The sequence below is a fragment of the Sus scrofa genome, chromosome 8 (genome assembly GCF_000003025.6).
Source record: "Sus scrofa isolate TJ Tabasco breed Duroc chromosome 8, Sscrofa11.1, whole genome shotgun sequence".
NCBI classification, from domain to species: domain Eukaryota; kingdom Metazoa; phylum Chordata; class Mammalia; order Artiodactyla; family Suidae; genus Sus; species Sus scrofa.
In genome coordinates this window covers 40,081,000-40,104,803 of record NC_010450.4, presented here as the reverse complement: position 1 = coordinate 40,104,803, position 23,804 = coordinate 40,081,000, and the positions used below count along the sequence as shown (strand labels likewise).

Below are 23,804 nucleotides of genomic sequence, written 5' to 3'. Positions count from 1 at the left end.
AGAATTAGAAAACTCAACGTGAAAAGTTTAAAATAATTGATATTCTACACAATGGATTCTCCTTGATGATTCGCATAATGCAAGTGTGGCACCATATAGTAGAAGGATTATTGGCTCAGAAGCTAGTTACTTAGGTATGAGTCCTAATTTTGCCATTTACAGTTGAGTGTGGTTAAGTCAGTTGGCTTCTCTGAGGCTCTTTAAATTGGGGTGGTGGTAATGGCCTAGCTCATGAGGTGAGGATCTTGTGAGATATAAGTACTTGTTTTATAAATTCTGAAATGCTTCTAAGTGGAATATGGTGTTTAGTAGTGGTTTTTAGTATTATTGTTTACTTAGCTTTAAAAACTTTCCCTTGGAGTTCCCGTCGTGTCTCAGTGGTTAGTGCACCCAACTAGGATCCATGAGGATGTGGTTTTGATCCCTGATCTTGCTTATTGGGTTAAGGATCTGGCATTGCCGTGAGCTGTGGTATAGGTTGCAGATGCGGCTTGGATCCCAAGTTGCTGTGGCTCTGGTATGGGCCTGCAGCTACAGTTCTGATTGGACCCCTAGCCTGGGAACCTCCATATGCTGCAGGTGCGGCCCTAAAAGACAAAAACAAAACAAAACAAAAAAAACAAAAAAACCCACTAAAAATTCCTCCTTAAGTTAGCCATTAAAAAAAAAAAAAGAAATAAACTGATTCTGGGTGGGCTGAATTATGAAAAAGATGTCTAGCCATTCTTGAATTTAAGAGAAAAGACTAAGCAAGACAAAATAAGTTTAAGTAGAGCACAAAGGGTTTAGATTAGATGTAAATAGTGTTTAATAACACCTTGATTTGTTGAAGCTGTAGTGTTTTTCTCAGACATATTATAAATTTTTCTTTAGATGCCTTCAAAAGCTAGAAATGGATTTTCATCTGTTTTGTGTTGCGTTAGATAGCTTCCTGCTGAAGATGTAAAGATTATTTTTTAATTTTTTTCAGGACCGTACCTGCGGCTTATGAAGGTTCCCAGGCTAGGTGTTGAACTGGAACTACAGCTACGGTCTACCCCACAGCCACAGCAATGCAGCATCCGAGCTGCCTCTGTTCTATCCCACAACTCATGGCAACACTGGATCCTTAACCCACTGAGCAAGGCCCAGGATCAAACCCGAAACCTCATGGTTCCTAGGTGGATTCGTTTCTGCTGCACCATGACAGGAACTCTCGTAAAGATGATTAATATTGCTTCTCATGTCCACTTCTACCCCCAAAGTTCTGCATCCACTTTATAAGTTGGTCTGGGAATATTTATAGAGCCTGAACTATTCATAAAAGTGTCAATTGTAGTTTTGAAATGTCTTGTAGTGTGTAGTCTATAGAATTTCAGTATCATTAAATTGAGATAAGAAATTTGCTCCAAAGTCATTGCTTAAAAATCTTTGTTGAAAATCTCTCACTCCTTGTAAGCTTTGAGCTGCTAAGTAATTTGTAGCTGAGTTTCTTATTTTATTCCTGAAAATCAAAATTTTTCATATCAAACTGTCATATGTAGGGGATTGCTTGGTTTGAGTTTTCTATGTGTTGCAGTGTGTTTCATTATGAATTCTGCATTATATATTATTGACTTTTTCATGTTAGAAAATGAAACTACTGACAGTGGTTATCCATATGTGTATGTAAGTACATGAAGAGACTAATTTACTTTTTTTTTTTTTTTTTTTTTTTTTTGGTCTTTTTAGGGCGACACATGAGGCATGTGGAGGTTCCCAGGCTAGAGGTCCAATTAGAACTGTAGCTGCTGGCCTACACCACAGCCACAGCAATGCCAGATCCAAGCGGCATTTGTGACCCACACCACAACTCACAGCAATGCCGGATCCCCAACCCACTGAGCAAGGCCAGGGATTGAACCTGTGTCCCCATGGATGCTAGTCAGATTCATTTCTGCTGAGCCATGACAGGAACTCCTTTAATGTACTTCTAAAACAGACTTCCTTCTATTTCTTATGAGAAGATTCCAACCACTGATTTTTTTTTATTACTACAACTACTGCTGCTGTGTTTATTGGACACTTACCATGTGCCAGGCATTGACCTAGGAGCTTTAGATGTACTAGTGCATTCATTTCTCATAACAACCCGGTGAATATGTACCACTGCTATCCTCAGATAAGAGAGGACACATAGTTAGAGAGATTAAGTAACTCTACCAGGGCCATAAAGCCGGCAAGTGGCAGAACCAGAACACTTCGTGGTTGAGTTCCAGAATCCATGCTTCTCCTAGCACAGCTCCCATTAGTCCACTACACTGGCCCTATTGTGATGCCCTCTGTGTATTGCTTATTTTGTCATTAGATCTCAAGAGTCTGTATGGTTGGAGAGGATAGAGAATTGTATAAAATACACTGTCATGACTCTAGTGTGAACTTCCGTGAACTTTTCTTGACTTTTAAGACATTAGGCATTGATTTCATGTGAAACTTCAATAGTGTGAAGCGTCTATTGGATCAACTTTTATGAGTATATTAGAGAAAGGCAGTGATTAATTCCTGTGCTCCACTCAGATGCTCATGTGGGAGTACATGTGTAAATCACCAAGCAGCAGTAAGAGTGGCTGGGTGAAGAAGTGAGCACAAGACACAGCAGAGGTGCCAGTAAGGATGACTTTGATCTTCTTCAGTGCTGATTATTCAGAGAACCAGAATTAGTTCATGAATATTAGCTTGGTAAACTTGAAATGACGCTGTGTAATGTTGGGGTATGATGTGCTTAGGAAACTGTTTTGGACGAATGGTAGACATTAGCAACTGCATATCTAAACAATCAGAATTGTTTATATCAACAAAGCAATTTTCATGACCTGGCTCCACATCCGTGTTTTAGAGACCATGGAAACTATATATTTCTTCTAAATATTTTCATAGAAAAGAGCCAGAGATTAAAAGCCCCACGTGACTTAGGTATAGGCGAAAAAGATTATATAAAAAAACAATCAATACTCAATATAATTAAGTATAATTTTACTGTATTAGTAAACATAGTGTTTACCTATTACAAACCCTTGTAATGTTGAATTTTCAGACATCTCCCATAGCAATATTAACAGTCCTAACAACCACAACAACCACACAACTATTCACATTTACTCTGACTCAGGAAAGTGCTTTATGTGCATTATCTTATTTAATCCTTACAGCTACCTTGTGAGGTAGTCACTACGTTAATTCTATCTCCCAAACGAGAAAACAGAGGAAAAGATGATTGGTTACATGCATGAGGTTACACAACTACAAGGCATCGTTTGCTCACTCAGTATTTTGTTCAGTGTACCTACCATGGCCCGGCACAGTTCTAGGTAGTGGGGAAATAGACATACAGACCAATGGAACAGAACAGAGAACGCAGAAATAAACCCTGACTCCTATGGTCAATTAATCTTTGACGAAGGAGGCAAGAACATACAATGGGAAAAAGACAGTCTATTCAGCAAGAATTGCTGGGAAACCTGGACAGGTGCATGCAAATCAATGAAACTAGAACATACCCTCACACCATGCACAAAAATAAACTCAAAATGGCTGAAAGACCTAAATATAAGATGAGACACCATCAAACTCCTGGAAGAGAATATACCAAAACATTCTTTGACATTGACCTTACAAATATTTTCTCAGGTCAGTCTCCCAAAGCAACAGAAATAAAAGCAAAAATAAACCAATGGGACCTACTCAAAGCTTTTGCACAGCAAAGGAAACCAAAAAGAAAACAAAAAGACACTTTACAGAATGGGAGAAAATAATTTCAAACGATGCAACTGACAAAGGCTTAATCGCTAAAGTATACAAACAACTTACACAACTCAACAGCAAAAAAACCAACAAACCAATGGAAAAATGGGCAAAAGAACTGAATAGACATTTTTGCAAGGAAGATGTACAGATGGCCAATAAGCACATACACAAAAAAATGCTCAATATCCCTGATTATTAGAGAAATGCAAATCAAAACTACCATGAGATACCACCTCACACCAGTCAGAATGGCCATCATTAATAAGTCCACCAATAACAAGTGCTGGAGGGATTGTAGAGAAAAGGGAGCGCTCCTGAACTGTTGATGGGAATGTAAGCTGGTACAGCCAGTATGGAGTATGGAACTATCATATGATCCAGCAATCCCACTCTTGGGCATATATCCAGACAAAACCTTCCTTAAAAAAGATACATGCACCCGCATGTTCATTGCAGCTCTGTTCACAATAGCCGAGACATGGAAACACCCCAAATGACCATCGACAAATGGTTGGATTAGGAAGATGTGGTATATGTACACAATGGAATACTACTCAGCCATAAAAAATGAAATAATGACATTTGCAGCAAAATGGATGGAACTAGGGACTCTCATCCTGAGTGAAGTTAGAAAGACAAATACCGTATGATATCACTCATATCTCATATCTAATATATAGTACAAATGAACCTTTCCACAGAAAAGAAAATCATGGACTTGGAGAATAGACTTGTGGTTGACCAGGGGAAGGAGGAGGGAATGGGATGGATTGGGAGCTTGGGGTTAACGGATGCAAACTATTGTTTTTGGAATGGATTAACAATGAGATCCTGCTGTGTAGCACTGAGAACTATGTCTAGATTCTTACGACAGAGCATATTAATAGGAGGAAAAAAGAATGTATACATATATGTGTAACTGGGATCTCATGTTGTACAGTGGAAAAAAAATTGTTTTGGGAAATAACAATTAAAAAAAAAATCTCTGCTGGAGTTTCCATCGTGGCTCAGTGGTTAACAAATCCAACTAAGAACCATGAGGTTGTGGGTTCGATCCCTGACCTTACTCAGTGGGTTAAGGATCCGGCATTGCTGTGAGCTGTGGTGTAGGTCGAAGACGTGGCTTGGATCCTGCGTTGCTGTGGCTCTGGTGTAGACTGGTGGCTGCAGCTCCGATTCGACCCCTAGCCTGGGAACCTCCATATGCCATGGGAGCAGCCCCAGAAAAGGCAAAAAGACCAAAAAAAAAAAAAAAATCTCTGCTTTTGTGGAGGGACCTTACCTTCTATGAGGGAGCTAGACAACAAGCAGAGAAACATGGAAACAGTAAATCATATGGTAGTAAGGATTATGCAGGACAGTAAGCCATAGTAGGGAAAGGGGATGCTTGGATAAGGTGCTGGGATGAGCTGTTGTCACTCTTTAGCATGGGTAGTAAGGGGAGCCCTCTCTGCTAAGGTGACATCTCAGCAGACACCTGAAGAGAGAGGGATATTTGTAGGAGGAGCATTCCTGGCAAGGAGGGAAAGCCATCCCTGTGCTTGGAGTGTCCGAGGAGGCTCAGAGAGGCCATGCACCTGCTAAGCGTGAAGGGAGATTGGTCGGAGTTTGAACTCAGGTTTGTCTGACCCCACAGCTCACATTTTAACCATTATACTAGTCTTCTGGGGTAACAACAGCATTACCTGACCTACCTTGATCTTGGAAACATTGTCATGGAAAAGAGGAAGGCAATAATGTTCTACTCTAGAGGCCCTGTGTGTAGAGTTGAGAGTGTAGGAGAAATCCCTGTGGTTTGGGAAGAGGTGCTTTGGAGAACAGAAGTAAGGAATTATTGTGGACCATAAATTTGGGAAACTGGGAGGAGTGTAGTTGCCCTGCTCAGATTTTTTCCGTGGATCACCATGGCCTTCAGAACTTTAGAGAAATTAAGAAACTCTTCCAAAGCCCTGTAGCTAATAGACCCAGTTTAACAAATTGTTTTAAATTATCATATAGTTCCTTTATAACATTGTGTTAGTTTCACATATACAGCAAAGTGATTCAATTATAAATAAATATATATATATTCCAGATTATTTGCCATTATAGGTTATTATAAGATATTGAATATGGTTCCTTGTGCCATGCAGTAAATCCTTGTTGTTTATCTATTTGATATGTAGTAGTGTGTTTGTTAATCCCAAGGTCCTAATTTATATGTCCCCTGCTTTCCCCTTTCGTAACTGTGAGGTTTTTTTTTTTTTTTTTTTTTTTTTTTTAGGGTTGCACCTGAGGCATATGGAGGATCCCAGACTAGGGGTCCAATTGGAGCTGTTGCCACTGGCCTATGCCAGAGCAACAGCAATGCCAGATCCAAGCCATGTCTGTGACCTACACTACAGCTCATGCATGGTGACACTGCATCCTTAACCCACTGAGTGAGGGCAGGGATCGAACCCGCAACCTCATGGTTCCTAGTTGGATTTGTTTCCACTGTGCCACATTGGGAACTGCACGAGTTTGTTTTTTCTGTCTGTGAGATTGTGTCTGTTTCGTACATAGATTCATTTGTATTACTTTTTTAGTTTCCACATATAAGTATAGACCTAGTTTTGAATGATGATAAAGACTTTGCTCATGATTGCTAAGCTGTTGTGCCCTTCTCAGAAAGGGAATTCAATCATACACTCCTTGGCTTCCCGTCACCTGTAGAAGTCAGTTACCCTCGGCAAGGAATGCACAGCTTTCCTGGAGTAGCTCCTGCCTTTTCCTTTGCACTCACTTCTCCTGCCCTCCCTTTGCCCCTGAACGTGGAGCAAAACAATGCTCCTTAGGGTCATGTTCCTAGATCATGATCATCTGAAATGTTCTTCTTCATTTTGTTTTGTGACTAAGTTTTATATCTTTTTTCATGATTTTTATTTTTCCATTAAACTTGATTTACAGTGTACTGTCAATTTTTAATGTACAGCAAAGTGACCCAGTCTCTCTCTCTCTCTCACACACACACACATACACATTCTTTTTCTCACGTTATCCTCCCATCATGTTCCATCACAAGTGACTGGTTATAGTTCCCTGTGCTATACAGCAGAATCTCATTGCTTATCCACTCCAAATGCCATAGGTTGCATCTATTAACTCCAGACTCCCAGTCCATTCCACTCCCTCCCCCTCCCCCTTTGCAACCACAAGTCTGTTTTCCAAGTCCATGAGTTTCTTTTCTGTGAAAAGGTTCATTTGTGCTGTGTATTAGATTCCAGATGTAAGTGATATCATATGGTATTTGTCTTTCTCTTTCTGACTTCACTTAGTGTGAGAGTCTTTAGTTCCATCCATGTTGGTGCAAATGGCATTATTTTGTTCTTTTTTTATGGCTGAGTAGTATTCTGTTGTGAATATATCACATCTTCTTAACCCATTCATCTGCTTCTTTTTTTTTTTTTTTTTGGTCTTTTTAGGGCCGCATCTATGGCATGTGGAGGTTTCCAGGCTAGGGGTCGAATTGGAGCTACAGCTCCTGGCCTGCACCAGAACCATAGCAGTGCAGAATCTGAGCTATGTCTGTGACCTACACCACAACTCACCCCAATGCCAGATCCTTAACCCACTGAGTGAGGTCAGGGATCAAACCCGCTACCTCATGGTTCTTAGTCAGATTCGTTTCTGCTACACTACTCCCCCATTCATCTTCCTAGCAGTGGACATATAGGTTGTTTCCATGTCTGGGCTATTGTGAACAGGGCTGCAATGAACATACAGGTGCATGTATCTTTTTGAATGAAAGTTTTATCTGGATATATGCCTGAGAGTGGGCTTGCTGGGTCATATGGGTAGTTCCATATTTAGTTTTCTGAGGTACCTCCATACTGTTTTTCATAGTGGTTTTACCAATTTACATTCTCACGAACAGTGTAGGAAGGTGCCCTTTTCTCCACAACCTCTCCAGCATTTGTTATTTGTTGACTTGTTAATGATGACCATTCTGACAGGTGTGAGGTGGTACCTCATAGTAATTTTGATTTGTGTTTCTCTAATAATCAGTGATGGTGAATATTTTTTTAATGCGCCTGTTAGCCTTCTGCATATCTTATTTGGAGAAGTGTCTATTCAGGTCTTTTGGCCATTTTTTAATTGAATTGTTGTTGTTTTTTTTCTGTTGAGTTGTGTAAGTTGTTTGTATATTTTAGAGATTAAGCTCTTGTCAGTTGCATCATTTGAAATTATTTTCTCCCATTCCGTAGGTTGTCCTTTTTCTTTTATTTTTTTTATGGTTTCCTTTGCTGTGCAAAAGCTTGTCAGTTTGATTAAGTCCCATTGGTTTATTTTTGATTTTATTTCTGTTGCCCTAGGAGACTGACCTAAGAAAACATTTGTACAGTTGATGTCAGAGAAATGTTTTGCCTGTGTTCTCTTCTAGGAGTTTGATGATGTCTTGTCTTACATTTACGTCTTTAAGCCATTTTAAGTTTATTCTTATGCATGGTGTGAGGGTGTGTTCTGGTTTCTTTGATTTGCATGCAGCTGTCCAGGTTTCCCAGCAATACATGCTTAAAAGACTGTCTTTTTCCAATTTTATGTTCTTGCCTCCTTTGTTGAAGATTAATTGACTGTAGGTGTCTGGGTTTATTTCTGGGTTCTATATTCTGTTCCATTGGTCTGTATGTCTGTTTTCATACGTGTACCACACTGTCTTAATCACTGTAGCTTTGTACTATTGCCTGAAGTCTTGGAGAATTATGCCTCCTGCTTGGTTTTTGTTCCTCAGGATTGCTTTGGCAATTCTGGGTCTTTTATGGTTCCCTATAAAATTTTGGATAGTTTGTTGTAGTTATGTGAAAAATGTCATGGGTAATTTGGTAGGGATTGCATTGAATCTGTAGATTTCTTTGGGCACTATGGCCATTTTTATGATATTCTTCCAACCTAGGAGTATGGAATATCTTTACATTTCTTTGAATCTTTTTTTTTTTTTTTTTTTTAAGGGCCGCACCCATGGCACATGGAAGTTCCCAGGCTAGGGGTCTAATTGGAGCTACAGCCACTGGCCCTCACCACAGCCACAGCAATGCCAGATCCGAGCTGTGTCTGCGACCTATGCTACAGCTCACAGCAACGCTGGGTCTTTAATCCACTGAGCTGACCAGGGATTGAACCCCTCAACCTCATGGTTCCTAGTCGGATTTGTTTCCACTGTGCCATGATGGGAACTCTTCCATTTCAATCCTCTTTAATTTTCTTAATTAATGTTTTATAGTTCTTAGCATATAAGTCTCTCACCTTCTTGGTCAGGTTTATTCCTAGGTATTTAATTTTTTTGGTGCAATTTTAAAAGGTATTATATTTTTATATTCCTTTTCTAATATTTTGTTTTTAATATACAAAAATGCAACTGATTTCTGAACATTAATCTTGTATCCTGCTACTTTGCTGAATTTGTCAATCAGGTTGAGTAGTTTTTGTGTGGCGTTCTTATGGTTTTGTGCATATGGTATCATGTCATCTGCATACAGTGACAGTTTTACCTCTTCTTTTGCAATTTGGATACCTTTTATTTCTTTTGTTTGTCTAATTGCTGTGGCTAGGACTTCCAATACTATGTTGAATGGAAATGATGAGAGTGGACATCCTTGTCTTGTTCCAGATTTTAGTGGGAAGGCTTTCAGCTTTTCTCCATTGAGTATTGTATTTGCTGTGTCATAAATGGCTTTTATTATGTTAAGTTATTTCCTTCTATACCCACTTTGATAAGAGTTTTTATCATGAATGGATGCTGGATTTTGTCACATGCTTTTTCTGCATCTACTGAGGTGATCATGTGGTTTTTGACTTTTTTTTGTTAATGTGGTGTATGACATTGATTTGCATATGTTGCATCATCCTTGTGAACTTGGGATGAATCCCACTTACTCATGATGTATGATCTTTTTTATATATTGTTGGATTCTTTTGGCCAAAATTTTATTGAGAATTTTTGCGTCTATATTCATCAAAGATATTGGCCTATAATTTTCCTTTTTGGTAGTATCTTTGGTTTTGGTATTAGGGTGATGGTAGCTTCATAGACTGTCTTTGAGAGTATTCCTTCTTCAGCCTTTTGGAAAAGTTTAAGAAGGATGGGTATAAGTTCTTTGTATGTTTGGTAGAATTCGCCTGTGAAGTCATCTGGTCTTGGACTTTTGTTTTCATTACATGTTCAATTTCATTTCTAGTGATGGGTCTGTTCAGTTGGCTTATTTCTTTTTGATTCAATTTTGGCAGTCAAGATTTTACATCTTTCTTGAAGATTTTCTTTACCGTCCTCCTTCCCATTTTGAATTATAACTTCTTCCCTTGGATGCTTTTGTATCTGTGCATGTGGTCATCATTTTCAGCAGAGATCATTATCTGAGTCCCTGCCCTCCCAGCCAAGATTGGAGCCCCTCCTTTATGCTACCAGAGAATCTATGCCAACTTTGACCATGCCTCTTACCATACTTTTTTTGTTGTTAATTTCTTTGCTTACATGTCTGCCTCTTCTATGAGACAGTAAATCACTGAATGCTTATGCCTTGTTTTTTTGATATTCCAACCACCGAGAATAGGACTTGGCATGTAGTTTACCTGCTCATTTCAACTAAACTTAGAATATTAGGTTAGGAATTATAATGATGCCAGTTTTGATCAGATCAAAACAAGTGGAATATGTTGAACAATGATGTTAGTTCACTCAGAAAATATAGGTGAGGAGTTCCTATTGTGGATCAGTGGTAACAAACCTGACTAGTATCCATGAGGATGAAAGTTCGATCCCTGACCTTGCTGTGAGCTGTGGCATAGGTTGCAGATGCTGCTCGGACTTGGTGTGGGCGTGGCTGCAGTGCAGGCCAGCAGCTGCAGCTCTGATTCAGCCCCTAGCCTGGGAACTTCCATACGTTGTGGATGTGGCCCAAAACACAAAGAAAAAAAAAATGATAATAAAAATAACTACTATTTAATGAAAGGTAATTATGTGCCAGACATTAAACTCAGTTTGAAATAAATCATCCCATTATTCCAAGTCAAACTCAGATATGAAAGATTATTAGGTATAATTTTAAAGCAAACTCATTTCTTATTATATATAAATTTTAAGACGAAACTTTAAAAATGCATTAATTATCAAACTGTTGCTAACTGGATAGAAGTGTTACTGGGGCTTTAAGCGGAGGAAAATGCCCTTAGAAAGGGACAGGAGTCATCTTTGTTTCTTTGTACTCCGTTTTTAAAACGTTACTACAAATGTGTATTCTTGGCTACATGCAGAGATCTTCCGGAAAGAACACTGTACTCATTTATAACTGGGATGTGGCGTGTTGAGTGAGACAGAGGGCTGTCGTCAAAGTGAGCCCAGATGAGACCCTGCATAGTGCAGTGCTTCGTGCTCTTATCAACGGTCCATTGTCAAGGCTCCCTTAGTGGTGCCCTCTTTTCAACCCAAGGCCCAAACTGGGTGACTGAAGGCCATGGTTACTTAGCCTAATTCCCGATTTTCATTCACTTGGAAACCTGCTCATTAGGAATTCTATGGTGTAATTTTGGAAAGGGAATTCTCATTCCTCATAGCTTTCTGTTTCTCGGACAAATATATTATCTGAAATTGATGTGTTTATATAATCATGACACATCATTTTTGAATAGGTATTAAATTTTGGCTTGCATGACATTTCTGTGTTACTCTAGCAATGTTCAGTCATATTCCAGAATACTTTTAAATGCAGATTCCCCCCAAAATTTATCATATAGTTGCCCCACATTTCTCATAGCATTTTATAGCTCCCTCACTACTTTGGGGGGCTTGATTTTATTGTCTCCTTAATTTCTCAATGTTTTGTGCTGATTAGAATGGATATTCGATATTCTTTATTTATTCTTTATTTAATCCTAATACTTAAAGTCTATCAGTGAGAGAGACTACATTCGTGCTCAAAAAAGTATTTAAGAAATTTTTTTGCTCGCCATCCATCTGTTATTTGGTAGAAATTTGCTATAAAGCTGTTACTGTGGTTTTATTTCAGTGACCCCGCAGCCAAAGCCCTGTGGGAAGCCTTACTGAACACCAAGCACAAAGAGGCAGTGATGGAAGTCCGGAGACATCTAGTGGAAGCAGCCAGCAGAGAAAATCTGCCAATCAAGATGAGTATGGGTAAGCTATCAGCTTCCCCCACAGACAGGGACCCTCCCGCCCCCACCAGCTCTGAGGAGCTTCATTTATGCTGGGTGGACCCAGCCAGTGTGGCATCTAGGTGAAAGTATTGAAGACGTTTGTAAGCTGTTGAAAGAGTAGAGAAGGAATTTGTACACATGCCCTCGGGGCTCAGCCATGAGCCCTTTTCTTAAACTCAGCTTTGGAAAGTCCAGGAGAGTCTTGGCTTACAATGCAAAGACTATATTCTGTTAGTTATTTGACCCAGAACTATCAGAATTGGTCTGAACAACTCCTCCTCATTCTTTTCCCCCTCCTCCCCACTTACTGTGGATAGAAGATCTTTCATTGGTTTTGAACTGACGAATGAAGTACTCTGCTGACAAATAGGTGAGCAGATGGATACGTTCTGTCCTGGCCCCTCACCCTTAGAGTAGTCAACTACTGGTCATATCAGTGTTAGCCCCCCCACCCTTGCCAAGGCATCACATATCTCATTTTTCTCATTTCTCATTTTTCACATGCAGCTTTGTCTTTAGTATTAGAAGAATAGGGCTACAATGAAATTTAAGTTTTTATTTATTTTTATTTATTTTATTTTATTTTTTATATAATGATTTTTATTTTTTTTCCCCAGGAATTTAAGTTTTAAATGGCTTTTTTCTTTTGATTAAAAAGTCAGAACTAATGTTTTGATTTGTGAACAGGAGTCTGAAGTTTTACTTTTTTCAATTAAATACTTTTACTAATATGGAAATATTTAAATACAAGTATTGAATCTGGCTAATAGGTAGAGTTTATTTCTAGAAACTTGAAAAAGTTTATTTCTCTATTTTGAAATTTCTTTATTTTGAAAATAAGGTTTCTCTTATAATTTGCTCTTAGGTATCCAATAAATATGATTACATTTAACTAGACGGGAAAATTTTTCTCTGCTGAGATTTGTCACCCAAGTTGTTTGTTTGGTTTTTTGGCTGCAGTGTGCAGCGGCTTAATATGGGATGTCAGAGCCCAGACCAGGGATTGAACCCAGGCCATGGTGGTGAAAGCACCAAGTCCTAATCACTAGACCACCAGGGAACTCCCTCAACCCAGTTGTTGATTACTAATAAGTACAAAAAATAATCAAGCTATCAAGTTGAAATAGAAGAAAAAATTTTGGATGTAAAAGAATATGGATAAACCTAGAAGGAAAAAAAGGGTTATAGTATGAAAAAAAATCATAACTTTCATTTTGTTAGGTGATTGTATATGAGGGCTTTAAGAAACACGAAGGATGATAAGGAAAATGAAAATAAGTAACTTTTATTGAGCATTTAGGATGTGCCAGGTCTTCTTCTAATTCTTTTTTTTTTTTTTTTTTTTTTTTTTTTTTGCTTTTTAGGGCCTCACCTGAGGCATATGGAGGTTCCCAGGCTAGGGGTCAAATTGGAGCTACAGCTGCTGGCCTACACCATGGCAACGCCGGATCCTTAACCCACTGAGCGAGGCCAGGGATCGAACCCGCAACCTCATGGGTCCTAGTCAGATTCGTTTCTGCTGCACCATAACGGGAACGCCTCTTCTTCTAATTCTTTTACATGTGTTATTTAATCTTCATAGTAATTCTATGAGATGGGTATTGTCTCATTTTTCAAATAAAGAATCTGGAATAGAGAAAAATTAATTGCTCAAAGCTGTATATCTGGTAAGAACTGGGACTGGAATTCAAACCTAGACTCTCTAATGTGAGAGAATATACTTTTTATTTATAAAATTATCCTAATTCAATACAACCAATGCTAGATTCCTACATGTTGTTTTGGAGTAGAAGTAAAGTTGTTTCTTTGAGAGCATCCTGGCATTTGACTATAATTCGGGAGACTCTCTCTCCCTCTCCTCCTTCCCTTCCCCCTTTCTTTCTTCCTTTCTTCTTTTTTTTCCCCACGGTTCTAGATATGCATTAATAATGTATGTTTCCCTAAAATTGTTCCTTCTCTGTGAGTATGTTGAAATAAGAACTAATTCATACTATGAGTAGAGAAAAGTAAGAATACACAAAGGGTCTGGGTGATAAGGTTAATTTATATTGCATTTTGGTGATAAAACCTTATGATGCTATCACAGAGCATAAATCAATTTTTATTGCTCAGTCAGTGCAGGGCTCTTGAAAGAATAAAACACTTTACATTTCTAAAGCTCTGTGTCTTTTAAAAATAATCAGAGCCAGCAAAAAAAAAGGCAAACAACCCCATAAGGAATTCAATTTAAATATTTGAGTTTTCCTTAGACCAAAAAAAAAAAAAATTTAGATAAGATGGTTTGATTTATCCCCGAACTCCAGACGTCGGGGAGGGTGAGGAGAGGGAAAAAAAAAAAAAAAAAAAGGGAAAGAATCAGACAATAGTTGGCTAGCTTTTGTTGTAAGAAGGACCGAAAAGATTGGCCCAAATCACATTCTATCTGTGTGCCAGCTGTAATTTAGTAAAAGATAACACACTGTAGCTATCCATTTCTGCTTCATATCACTGGTCAGAATTTCTGGTGTGTCTCATTTCCATATACCAACAGATACATAACCATGAACAGTAAGGCAAAGGGGCTGGAGTTTAAACATAATAAAACATTGATATTTGAAAACTGCTTATCATTTTAAAAAAATCATGCTCTGATATCCCAGATGGTTGGAATGCTTTTTCTAGCCACATTTAAAACTATGAAATGTACTTTAAACTATGCACTGATCTCCCAACCCTTGTTATAAATTCTACTGAAGTACACATTTTTCTGACTGTGACAGAGGCTTCTGGTATTTTTGAGACATTAAACAGATATTTTAATGCTAGACTAAAGATTTTCTTAAATTTACTGGGAGAGCTTCCATGATTGAAACCTCTGCTCTTAAATATAAAATTTCTCAGTAAAAGGTAAGTTTCTGTTAGAACTTCATGAAGACCCAAAGAAATGAGCATCATTCCCTTAGGGGAAAAAAAGTTTAATTGCCAAAAGAAAGAAAAAATGTTCATTTTATCATTTCACGTATAAACATATGCCTTCTTTCCAAGAGCCTGTTATTAAATTGTCAGTTCACGAAATAGATATGTTCCAGAAAAGTGATTTTTTGAAAACATCGTAAATTGAGTTGTATTTTTTTCCCCCACTGGCTTTTCATCATGAAAAATGTGTTCTGAAAGTAAAAACAAATGGACTCTAAGAAACGCTTTTGTTGGGACCCAGAATTTTCATTCACAGAAGAAATGAGTCAAAGATGCCCATCTCAGTCTCTCCATTTACGGAGAATCTGTTTCTCTGGATTAACACAGTGGTTGGGGATCTTCACCCCTTTGTCCCACGCTTAGCTCTCTGCAGAAGGGCGTATTCCCCAGCTTTACTGGCTGGCAGAAAGACTCTATTAGGGCTGAAGGGAAACAGATCTTTTTGTGACACTCTCCTTTGTTTTGCAGCCAGATTTCTTGGAAGAGTATTATATGCCTGACGCCTCTGTTTCTTTATTATTTTTTTGCTTATTAATCTAGTGTAGTCTGGCTCCTGACACTCTTTTGCTGAGACATTTCCTAGGCCTCTAGATGTAAGGGCATTTTCTCAGTCCCCATTCTTTGCAACATTCGGTATTAGATTCTCACCTCTGTCTTGGACATCTCTTTGTTTTCTGCAACTTTAGGCTCTCCTGATTGTGATGGAGTAGTGTAAAGTCAGTTACATGTGGAGGTGCATCACAGTTCTGCTGCTCATTGGCCAAACATCAATTTATTTTCCCATAAGAATGGGGGAGATAGCTATTTTGTAATTTCGGAGGAGAAAGAAACCTCTGAGCAGAGCAAAGGTTATGATCGTTATGCAAACCGGAGTTAGTATGCTGCAGTTATAGTCTACCTTTGAGGAAATCTGCATGGGAAGCCGTATTATAGGAAGGTTGTTTGATGGGAGTAAAATCCAGACAATCAACTCAAGTTAGATGATTTTACCCTTTCTTTCTGGGAAATGTACTTATTCATTCTTTTCGCTTGGTTTCTCTTTTTCTCCTCTTTGTGCTTAAACTCTCCCTTTTGATAACACATTCTTTTAGCCGAATTCTAAATATTTTTTCCATTTTCAGCTTACATATCATTACATTCTGTTACCCCTTCCTGACTCTCTTCACCCCCTAAATCACCTTGGCTATCTCTGAGATTCCCAAACCTCTGTGGTCACATTTTTACAGGAAAACCTCTTGGGCTACATTTCCAGATGATGATCTCATCCATTGCATCGCGCAGCTTCTTAATTTACTCTCCTTGTTGTGGGGCAGTGGAGTTTTAGCTCCGTAGACTCATCATCAGTTCTTCTTTTTCAAATTAAGTGTGATGAATTCTTCCAAGCATTTCTGAAAAGACAAGCCTTTTTTCTTTTTTTTCTCTTTTAATTTTAATGCCACACCTGTGGCATATGGAGGTTCCAAGGTTTGGGGTCTAATCGGAGCTGTAGCTGCGAGCATACGCCACAGCAACGCAGGATCTGAGCCACGTCTGCGACCTACACCATAGCTCACGGCAATGCCAGATCCTTAACCCACTGAGCGAAGCCAGGGATTGAACCCGCAAGCTCATGGTTCCTAGTCAGATTCGTTTCTACTGCGCTACAAAGGAAACTCTGACAAGCCTTTAACAATCACATTTTTTCAAGTTCTGAGCCGCTGGCATAGCTCTAGTTTGTTAGTGTCCATCCTAAAATGTGATGTCGGGAGCTGAATAAAGACACTGTCTTGTTCTTTGCCTCTTTTTGGCCATCATACTTCTCTTAATGAAGTCACAGATGAAATTATTGAGTTTTGCTTCCCTCCGATGCCACGCCCACTGTCATTTCCGGCTTTTACAATTTCGCAATACTGGCTTTGAGAAACAGCAATAACTCAAAACACCCTAAAATTTTATTCGATATATAGTGTTTTCAGTATAACTCTGCTTCTTACTGGTACTTGAGTTTATCTAGTTGTGGCTGGATAACAGCCGTGTTTTGATCACATTTTTATCTTTTGCTTTCGTTTTGGATTAAGGGGAGCATGTGTCCACACACATCTGTGTGTGTGTGTGTGTGTGTGTGTGTGTGTGTGTGTGTCTATGTGTTATGTGGAGTAGGTGTGGACATTGTCAAGCTTTGCAAAATAGATATCGTAAAGCCTAATAAGACCAACATACCATCTGATATATGATAATTTATAAGAGGTAAGAGCATCTGGATAGGGCACATACACTGACTGTTAAGTCTCACACATCTTTGTCTTCATGTATTAGCTGTTGCCACAGTTTGAGGAATGAGGAAGGGAATTGACTATTATTGAACAGCTACTTTGTTTTTTTTGCGTTTTTTTTTTTTTTTTTTTTTTTTGCTTTTTTAGGGCTGCACCCGTGGCATATGGAGGTTCCCAGGCTAGGGGTCGAATCAGAGCCGCCCGCCTACTCCACAGACACAGCAGCATCAGATCCGACCCACGTCTGCGACCACAGCTCACGGCAACACCAGATCCTTAACCTACTGAGTGAGGCCAGGGATGGAACCCACAACCTCATGGTTCCTAGTTGGATTTGTTTTGGCTGGGCCACAATGGGAATTCCTGACCAGCTGCTTTGTTTCAGGTACTGTAACAAGTTTTACATAGTTTGTGTAATTTAATCCTCCCAGCAGTCTTGTGAATTTGGTACCCTTTCCCCACAGCCCGCTTCATTTCACAGACAAGGAACACTAAGACTCAAGAAGGTTAAGTTTCTTTTCCGGGATTACTGTGCCAGTTGTTAACTGTCTCTTCAATCTCAGCCCACCCTTGTGCTCCTGATGCTGGGGATGAGACCCTGCACACCACATTCTGCTTTTCCAGCTGGTGGCCTGGCGGGCTGTGCTAGTAAGGGATGCCCGAGGGAAACTGCAAGCCTGAAAGGGGAAAAGGCAACTTGTCACATCCTGCCTGCCTCCTCTGGACTTGCTTCTGCCTGTGACTGCCATGCCAACCACACTTCTTCACCCCTGCAGTGGCAGGTCTTTTCTGTGGCAGCAACAGAATTCAGTTTGCAGTTCTTCCAATACTTGCAGAACCAGCTTCACAGCACCCCCTCCTTGGATATACCAGCCCAGCTAGGCAGTGCTCTGTTCTCAGAGGTATAATTCCATCCTCCTCCCTGCTGGTGACAGCTGCTTCCAACAGTTGCTACCTGTGTGATACCTTGGAGTTCCTTTTTTACCTTTCTGTAACCCAGTTAACAATTCTCTGTGCTCCAATAACTGGTGTGTTTCCTACCTTTTGCCTGGGTCCCGACTAATACAGTCTTAGAGGGGGTGAGCCAGAATATAGTCCTGGTCTCCCTGACTTCTCTAGCAGGCCTCTTTCATTTTGAGAAATCAAACTATGGGGGTGGAGGTGGGGCAGGAGGAGCGGCTACAGAGCCACAAACACAGATATGATTGTGCCATTACTCTGTCTAACCTCTGGTGGTTCCCCAGCCTCAAGATAGTGTCCAAACTCCTTAGCATGCTATTTGTATGTCTTTCCGACTTCTGGCCTCACACGCAATTCACCCATCGACTCGAATTGCTTTTCCTCCCTACTCCCCATTCACCAGAAGGAACTTCTGTAGATCCAGGTCTTGGTTGTTTTTGCCTGAAATATTTTCACCTGATTGTCCCTCCACATACTCTCCACCCTTCTCTACCTGTGCCTCTGGAGGCTAGCAGTTATGGGGTGCCTCAGCAGGCTTTTCCGGCCTCGCGGTTGGGTTTGGCCAGTGGGAGGCATGGGCAGGAGATTTAGAGGGTGAGAGGGAGCATGGTTAGGTCTTGTCTGCCTGGCTTCATCCCTGTCAGGATGCAGTTGGTTGCTTCCCTCTGTCCTTCCCTGCTTGATTTTCCTTAACCTTCCTTATTTCCCCTTAGCCTAACTTACAAATTCCTGTCATTAAACTCACCTTATTTCCCGTGTTTGAGCCTGTCATCTTTTTCCTCCTGGGATCTTTGACTAATATACCCACTCATTTTCCAGTGCATGCACTTGCGCGTGCACACACACTCTCCTGTCGAACCCATCTTATTCTGCGCGATCCAATACAAATGTTACTTTCTCTGTGGGACCATATCTAATTCCCTCTTACCTTCCTTCCTACCCCCTCCTCAACAGGCAACATGACTCTGCCTTCTGAGGACCCCCAGCTCTTTCTCTTGTTGTGGTCTTATCACTTATCACTTGTACCACAGTACAAAAGAGTTAGACATGTGTGGGTCTAAAACTTTGCTAGATAGTGCCCATGTCAGTGTCACTCGACTGTTTGGCTTGGTACGTGGAGGATGGCTTGGCACTTGCCGCTTGAATGAATGGATTGCGTGATGAGTGTGGATGAGTAGTAGAGGGATGGTGAGCGTTTCTATGATGCATGGTTGTATGCATTAATATTTCTATTTACAACTTTCTGGTATTTCTTGTTCCTCTTGAAGTCTCGGAGCATCTAATTGTGTCTTCTTTCTTGATTCTCTTCCCTTGGTCTTCACATCACTTTGCCCTTCTGGTTATCTCCTTTCTTTTTTTTTTTTTTTTTTATTTTCCCACTGTATAGCAAGGGGGTCAGGTTATCCTTAGATGTATACATTGCAATTACAGTTTTTTCCCCCACCCTTTCTTCTGTTGCAACATGAGTATCTAGACATAGTTCTCAATGCTATTCAGCGGGATCTCCTTGTAAATCTATTCTAGGTTGTGTCTGATAAGCCCAAGCTCCCGATCCCTCCCACTCCCTCCCCCTCCCATCAGGCAACCACAAGTCTCTTCTCCAAGTCCATGATTTTCTTTTCTGAGGAGATGTTCATTTGTGCTGGATATTAGATTCCAGTTATAAGTGATATCCTATGGTATTTGTCTTTGTCTTTCTGGCTCATTTCACTCAGGATGAGATTCTCTAGTTCCATCCATGTTGCTGCAAATGGCATGATGCCATCCTTTTTTATGGCCGAGTAGTATTCCATTGTGTATATATACCACATCTTCCGAATCCAATCATCTGTCGATGGACATTTGGGTTGTTTCCATGTCCTGGCTATTGTGAATAGTGCTGCAATGAACATGCGGGTGCATGTGTCTCTTTTAAGTATAGCTTTGTCTGGATAGATGCCCAAGAGTGGGATTGCAGGGTCGTATGGAAGTTCTATGTATAGATTTCTAAGGTATCTCCAAACTGTTCTCCATAGTGGCTGTACCAGTTTACATTCCCACCAGCAGTGCAGGAGGGTTCCCTTTTCTCCACAGCCCCTCCAGCACTTGTTATTTGTGGATTTATTAATGATGGCCGTTCTGACTGGTGTGAGGTGGTATCTCATGGTAGTTTTGATTTGCATTTCTCTTATAATCAGCGATGTGGAGCATTTTTTCATGTGTTTGTTGGCCATCTGTATATCTTCTTTGGAGAAATGTCTATTCAGGTCTTTTGCCCATTTTTCCATTGATTGATTGGTTTTTTTGCTGTTGAATTGTATAAGTTGCTTATATATTCTAGAGATTAAGCCCTTGTCAGTTGCATCATTTGAAACTGTTTTCTCCCATTCTGTAAGTTGTCTTTTTGTTTTCTTTTGGGTTTCCTTTGCTGTGCAAAAGCTTTTCAGTTTGATGAGGTCCCATGGGTTTATTTTTGCTCTAATTTCTATTGCTTTGGGAGACTGACCTGAGAAAATATTCATGATGTTGATGTCAGAGAGTGTTTTGCCTATGTTTTCTTCTAGGAGTTTGATGGTATCCTGTTGTATATTTAAGTCTTTCAGCCATTTGGAGTTTATTTTTGTGCATGGTGTGAGGGTGTGTTCTAGTTTCATTGCTTTGCATGCAGCTGTCCAGGTTTCCCAGCAATGCTTGCTGAATAGACTTTCCTTTTCTCATTTGATGTTCTTGCCTCCCTTGTCAAAGATTAATTGACCATAGGTGTCAGGGTTTATTTCCGGGTTCTCTATTCTGTTCCATTGGTCTGTCTGTCTGTTTTGATACCAGTACCACACTGTTTTGATGACTGTGGCTTTGTAGTATTTCTTGAAGTCTGGGAGAGTTATGCCTCCTGCTTGGTTTTTGTTTCTCAGGATTGCTTTGGCGATTCTGGGTCTTTTGTTGTTCCATATAAATGTTTGGATTGTTTGTTCTAGTTCTGTGAAAAATGTCATGGGTAATTTGATAGGGATTGCATTAATCTGTAGATTGCTTTGGGTAGGATGGCCATTTTCACAATATTGATTTTCCCAATCCAGGAACATGGAATATCTTTCCATTTCTTTACATCTTCTTTGATTTCTTTGATTAAGGTTTTATAGTTCTCGGCATATAGGTCCTTTACCTCTTTGGTCAGGTGTATTCCGAGGTATTTGATTTTGTGAGGTACAATTTTAAAAGGTATCGTATTTTTGTATTCCTTTTCTAATGTTTCATTGCTGGTATACAGAAATGCAACTGACTTCTGATGGTTATCTCCTTTCTGATAATTGCTTCATGCTTTCTTTCTTACTTCCAGTTTCCTGAAAGTCTGATTTAGAGATATTTGTGCCCCTTTTGCGCCTTGCATGTAGATACTCAGTAATTGCTACCAATCTTAAAGCCTTACTCTGCTTCTACTCCCCCATTCAAAAAAAGAATGCTCATTTCAGTCTCCTGAGTTTTAAAATTCTCCCCTAACTTTTTTTCCCATCTTGTCTCTTATCTTCTATCATCCTTTCTAAAGATTACATCCTATATCCCTATCAGTGCTGTTTTTGTTCAGACTCTTACTCTAGCAGTTACCAGTGGACCCTGAGTAGTTGGGGCTGGAAATTCTTATCTGTGCTTCTTGGTATTCTCTACACCTAACATAAGACCTTGAAGTTACTGTATGCCTAGTAAGTGTTTTTGGAATGAATAAATACATTCTTGAATGAATACTGTCACTCGGTATTTTATATGTATTTATTTAATGAGTTGCTTTTTTCCTATCTTCTGTGGAATCTGAGAGTGAATTGATTTTAAATATCAGTTCTCAAACTTTGTGGTCTCAGAACCCCTCTGCATTCTTAAAAACTATTGAGGACACCAAGACCTTTTATTTTAGCAGCATATAACTGCTGATATATTGAGATGGATGGATGGATGGATGGGTGGGTGGGTGGAAAGACCAAACGAAAGAGAGAAAGAATGAAAGAATCACATTAGGAATTTAAGTAGGGAAAATTAAAAAATATTTATTAATTAATATAAAAGTATTATAACAAACCTATTACATGTTAACATGAGTAACTTTTTTGTGTGTGAAAAATGACTTTTCTCAAAATAATGTAATATGCTATTTTACATTTTTACATATCTAATGTCTGGTTTAATAGAAGAAAGCTGTATTCTCTTACTTGCTTCTTCATTCAGTCTGCTGGGACATATTATTTTGGATAAGGTATATAAAGGGAAGCTGGCTTTACAAAGATACATAGCTTGAAAAGGAAAGACTATTTTAATAACTTTTCAGAAAACTGCAGATTCTTTGATACTACACCAAATTCACAAAGTAGTTTCTTATATGTTGATTGCAGTGTAGAATATGAAACTATATCATTGAATTTTTCATATTCTGTTACATTGAAACCCATTGGTATTTCTTGCACATTGAGTGGATCTTTTACACACACATTATTTTATAGCGTTGTACATTAGTCACTTCGACAGCATTGGTTCTCTAAATTATGCAGATTTTCCAAATGTTGACGCATCTTATACAAATGCAACGAAACCACAATTGTTGACATCCCCACTGATATCATTAGAAAAGCTTTAAATATCGGGGATGCAAAGATATAGGGGTAGATACAAGTTTTCCAAAATTATAATTTTTCACATGAAAATTTGAATTTTGACAATAAGTGTTAGTTGTTTTGGCTTACTTCATTCATTTTTTGGAAAAAAAAATATGTGAAGAACCACAGTTTTTTAGTTGTCTTTTTCAGTAAAAAATTTTTTGCCACTGAAACAGTGGGAACAGCACTTTTTCACTCAAGCAATCACATCAGTGCTTTTTCCTGAAGATAGTAGTGGTCCTTTGGTATGTACCAGCAGTGCCTTTTGTACATTTCCCATTTCTTTTCTTTTTTTTTTTTTTTTTTTTTTTTTTTCTTTTTTCTTTTTCTTTTTCCTTTTTTTCCTGCTTTTTAGGGCCACACCCTTGGCATAAGGAGATTCCCATGCTAGGGGTCGAATTGGAACTACAGCTGCTGGCCTACACCACAGCTCACAGCAATGCCAGATCCTTAACCCACTGATGAGGCCAGGGATCAAACCCGCAACCTCATTGTTCCTTGTTGGATTTGTTTCTGCTGCACCACAACGGGAACTCTATTTCCCATTTCTCTACACAGACTATTGATGTTTTCCTAAGGGTTGAGATTTGATAAAATCAGTAACATTCGCATTTTCATCATGACCATTCTGAAGTGGAACTGACTGATTATATAATTTGTTGCCACTGCTTTGATTGGTGCTAAGGCAAGGGCACTTTTACCCACCAATGTTTTTGTACCATCAGTGCAAAATATAGGATAATAACAAAATCAAGTGGCATCTTTGTATTATTATGAAAATAATTCTGACTTTTTGACTACCTAAAAGTGCCTCAAGGAATCAGAATTTTGTGGAACACCTTTGAGAACCATTATTTAAAAGAGTACAGTATTCTGCAGGGTACAAGATTCACATGGTTTCCTAGAGATCACTGGAATCCATAGAAGGGGGAAAGCTCATTGAAATTTTTTCTACACATTATCCATATTTAGAAGTAATAAATAATTGTTTTTATTTATTTAAAATATGTTTATTATGTTTGCATACTATGTAATTAGGTCCTTGTAGGGGATAGGAAACATAAAAAAATGTTATCTTGTTTTCAAATGA

The 23,804-nt window shown here is 39.1% G+C and overlaps 1 protein-coding gene across 2 annotated transcripts in view; it reads left to right on the top strand.

Moving 5' to 3' along the window:
- Positions 1-23,804, top strand: part of SCFD2 (sec1 family domain containing 2) — a 430,377-nt gene that overhangs the window by 41,101 nt on the left and 365,472 nt on the right. For both annotated transcript variants that reach the window (XM_003482381.4, XM_021101212.1), the window contains exon 3: positions 11,781-11,908. In XM_003482381.4, coding sequence (XP_003482429.2) covers positions 11,781-11,908 — 128 coding nt within the window. The remainder of the gene's footprint in view (positions 1-11,780; positions 11,909-23,804) is intronic.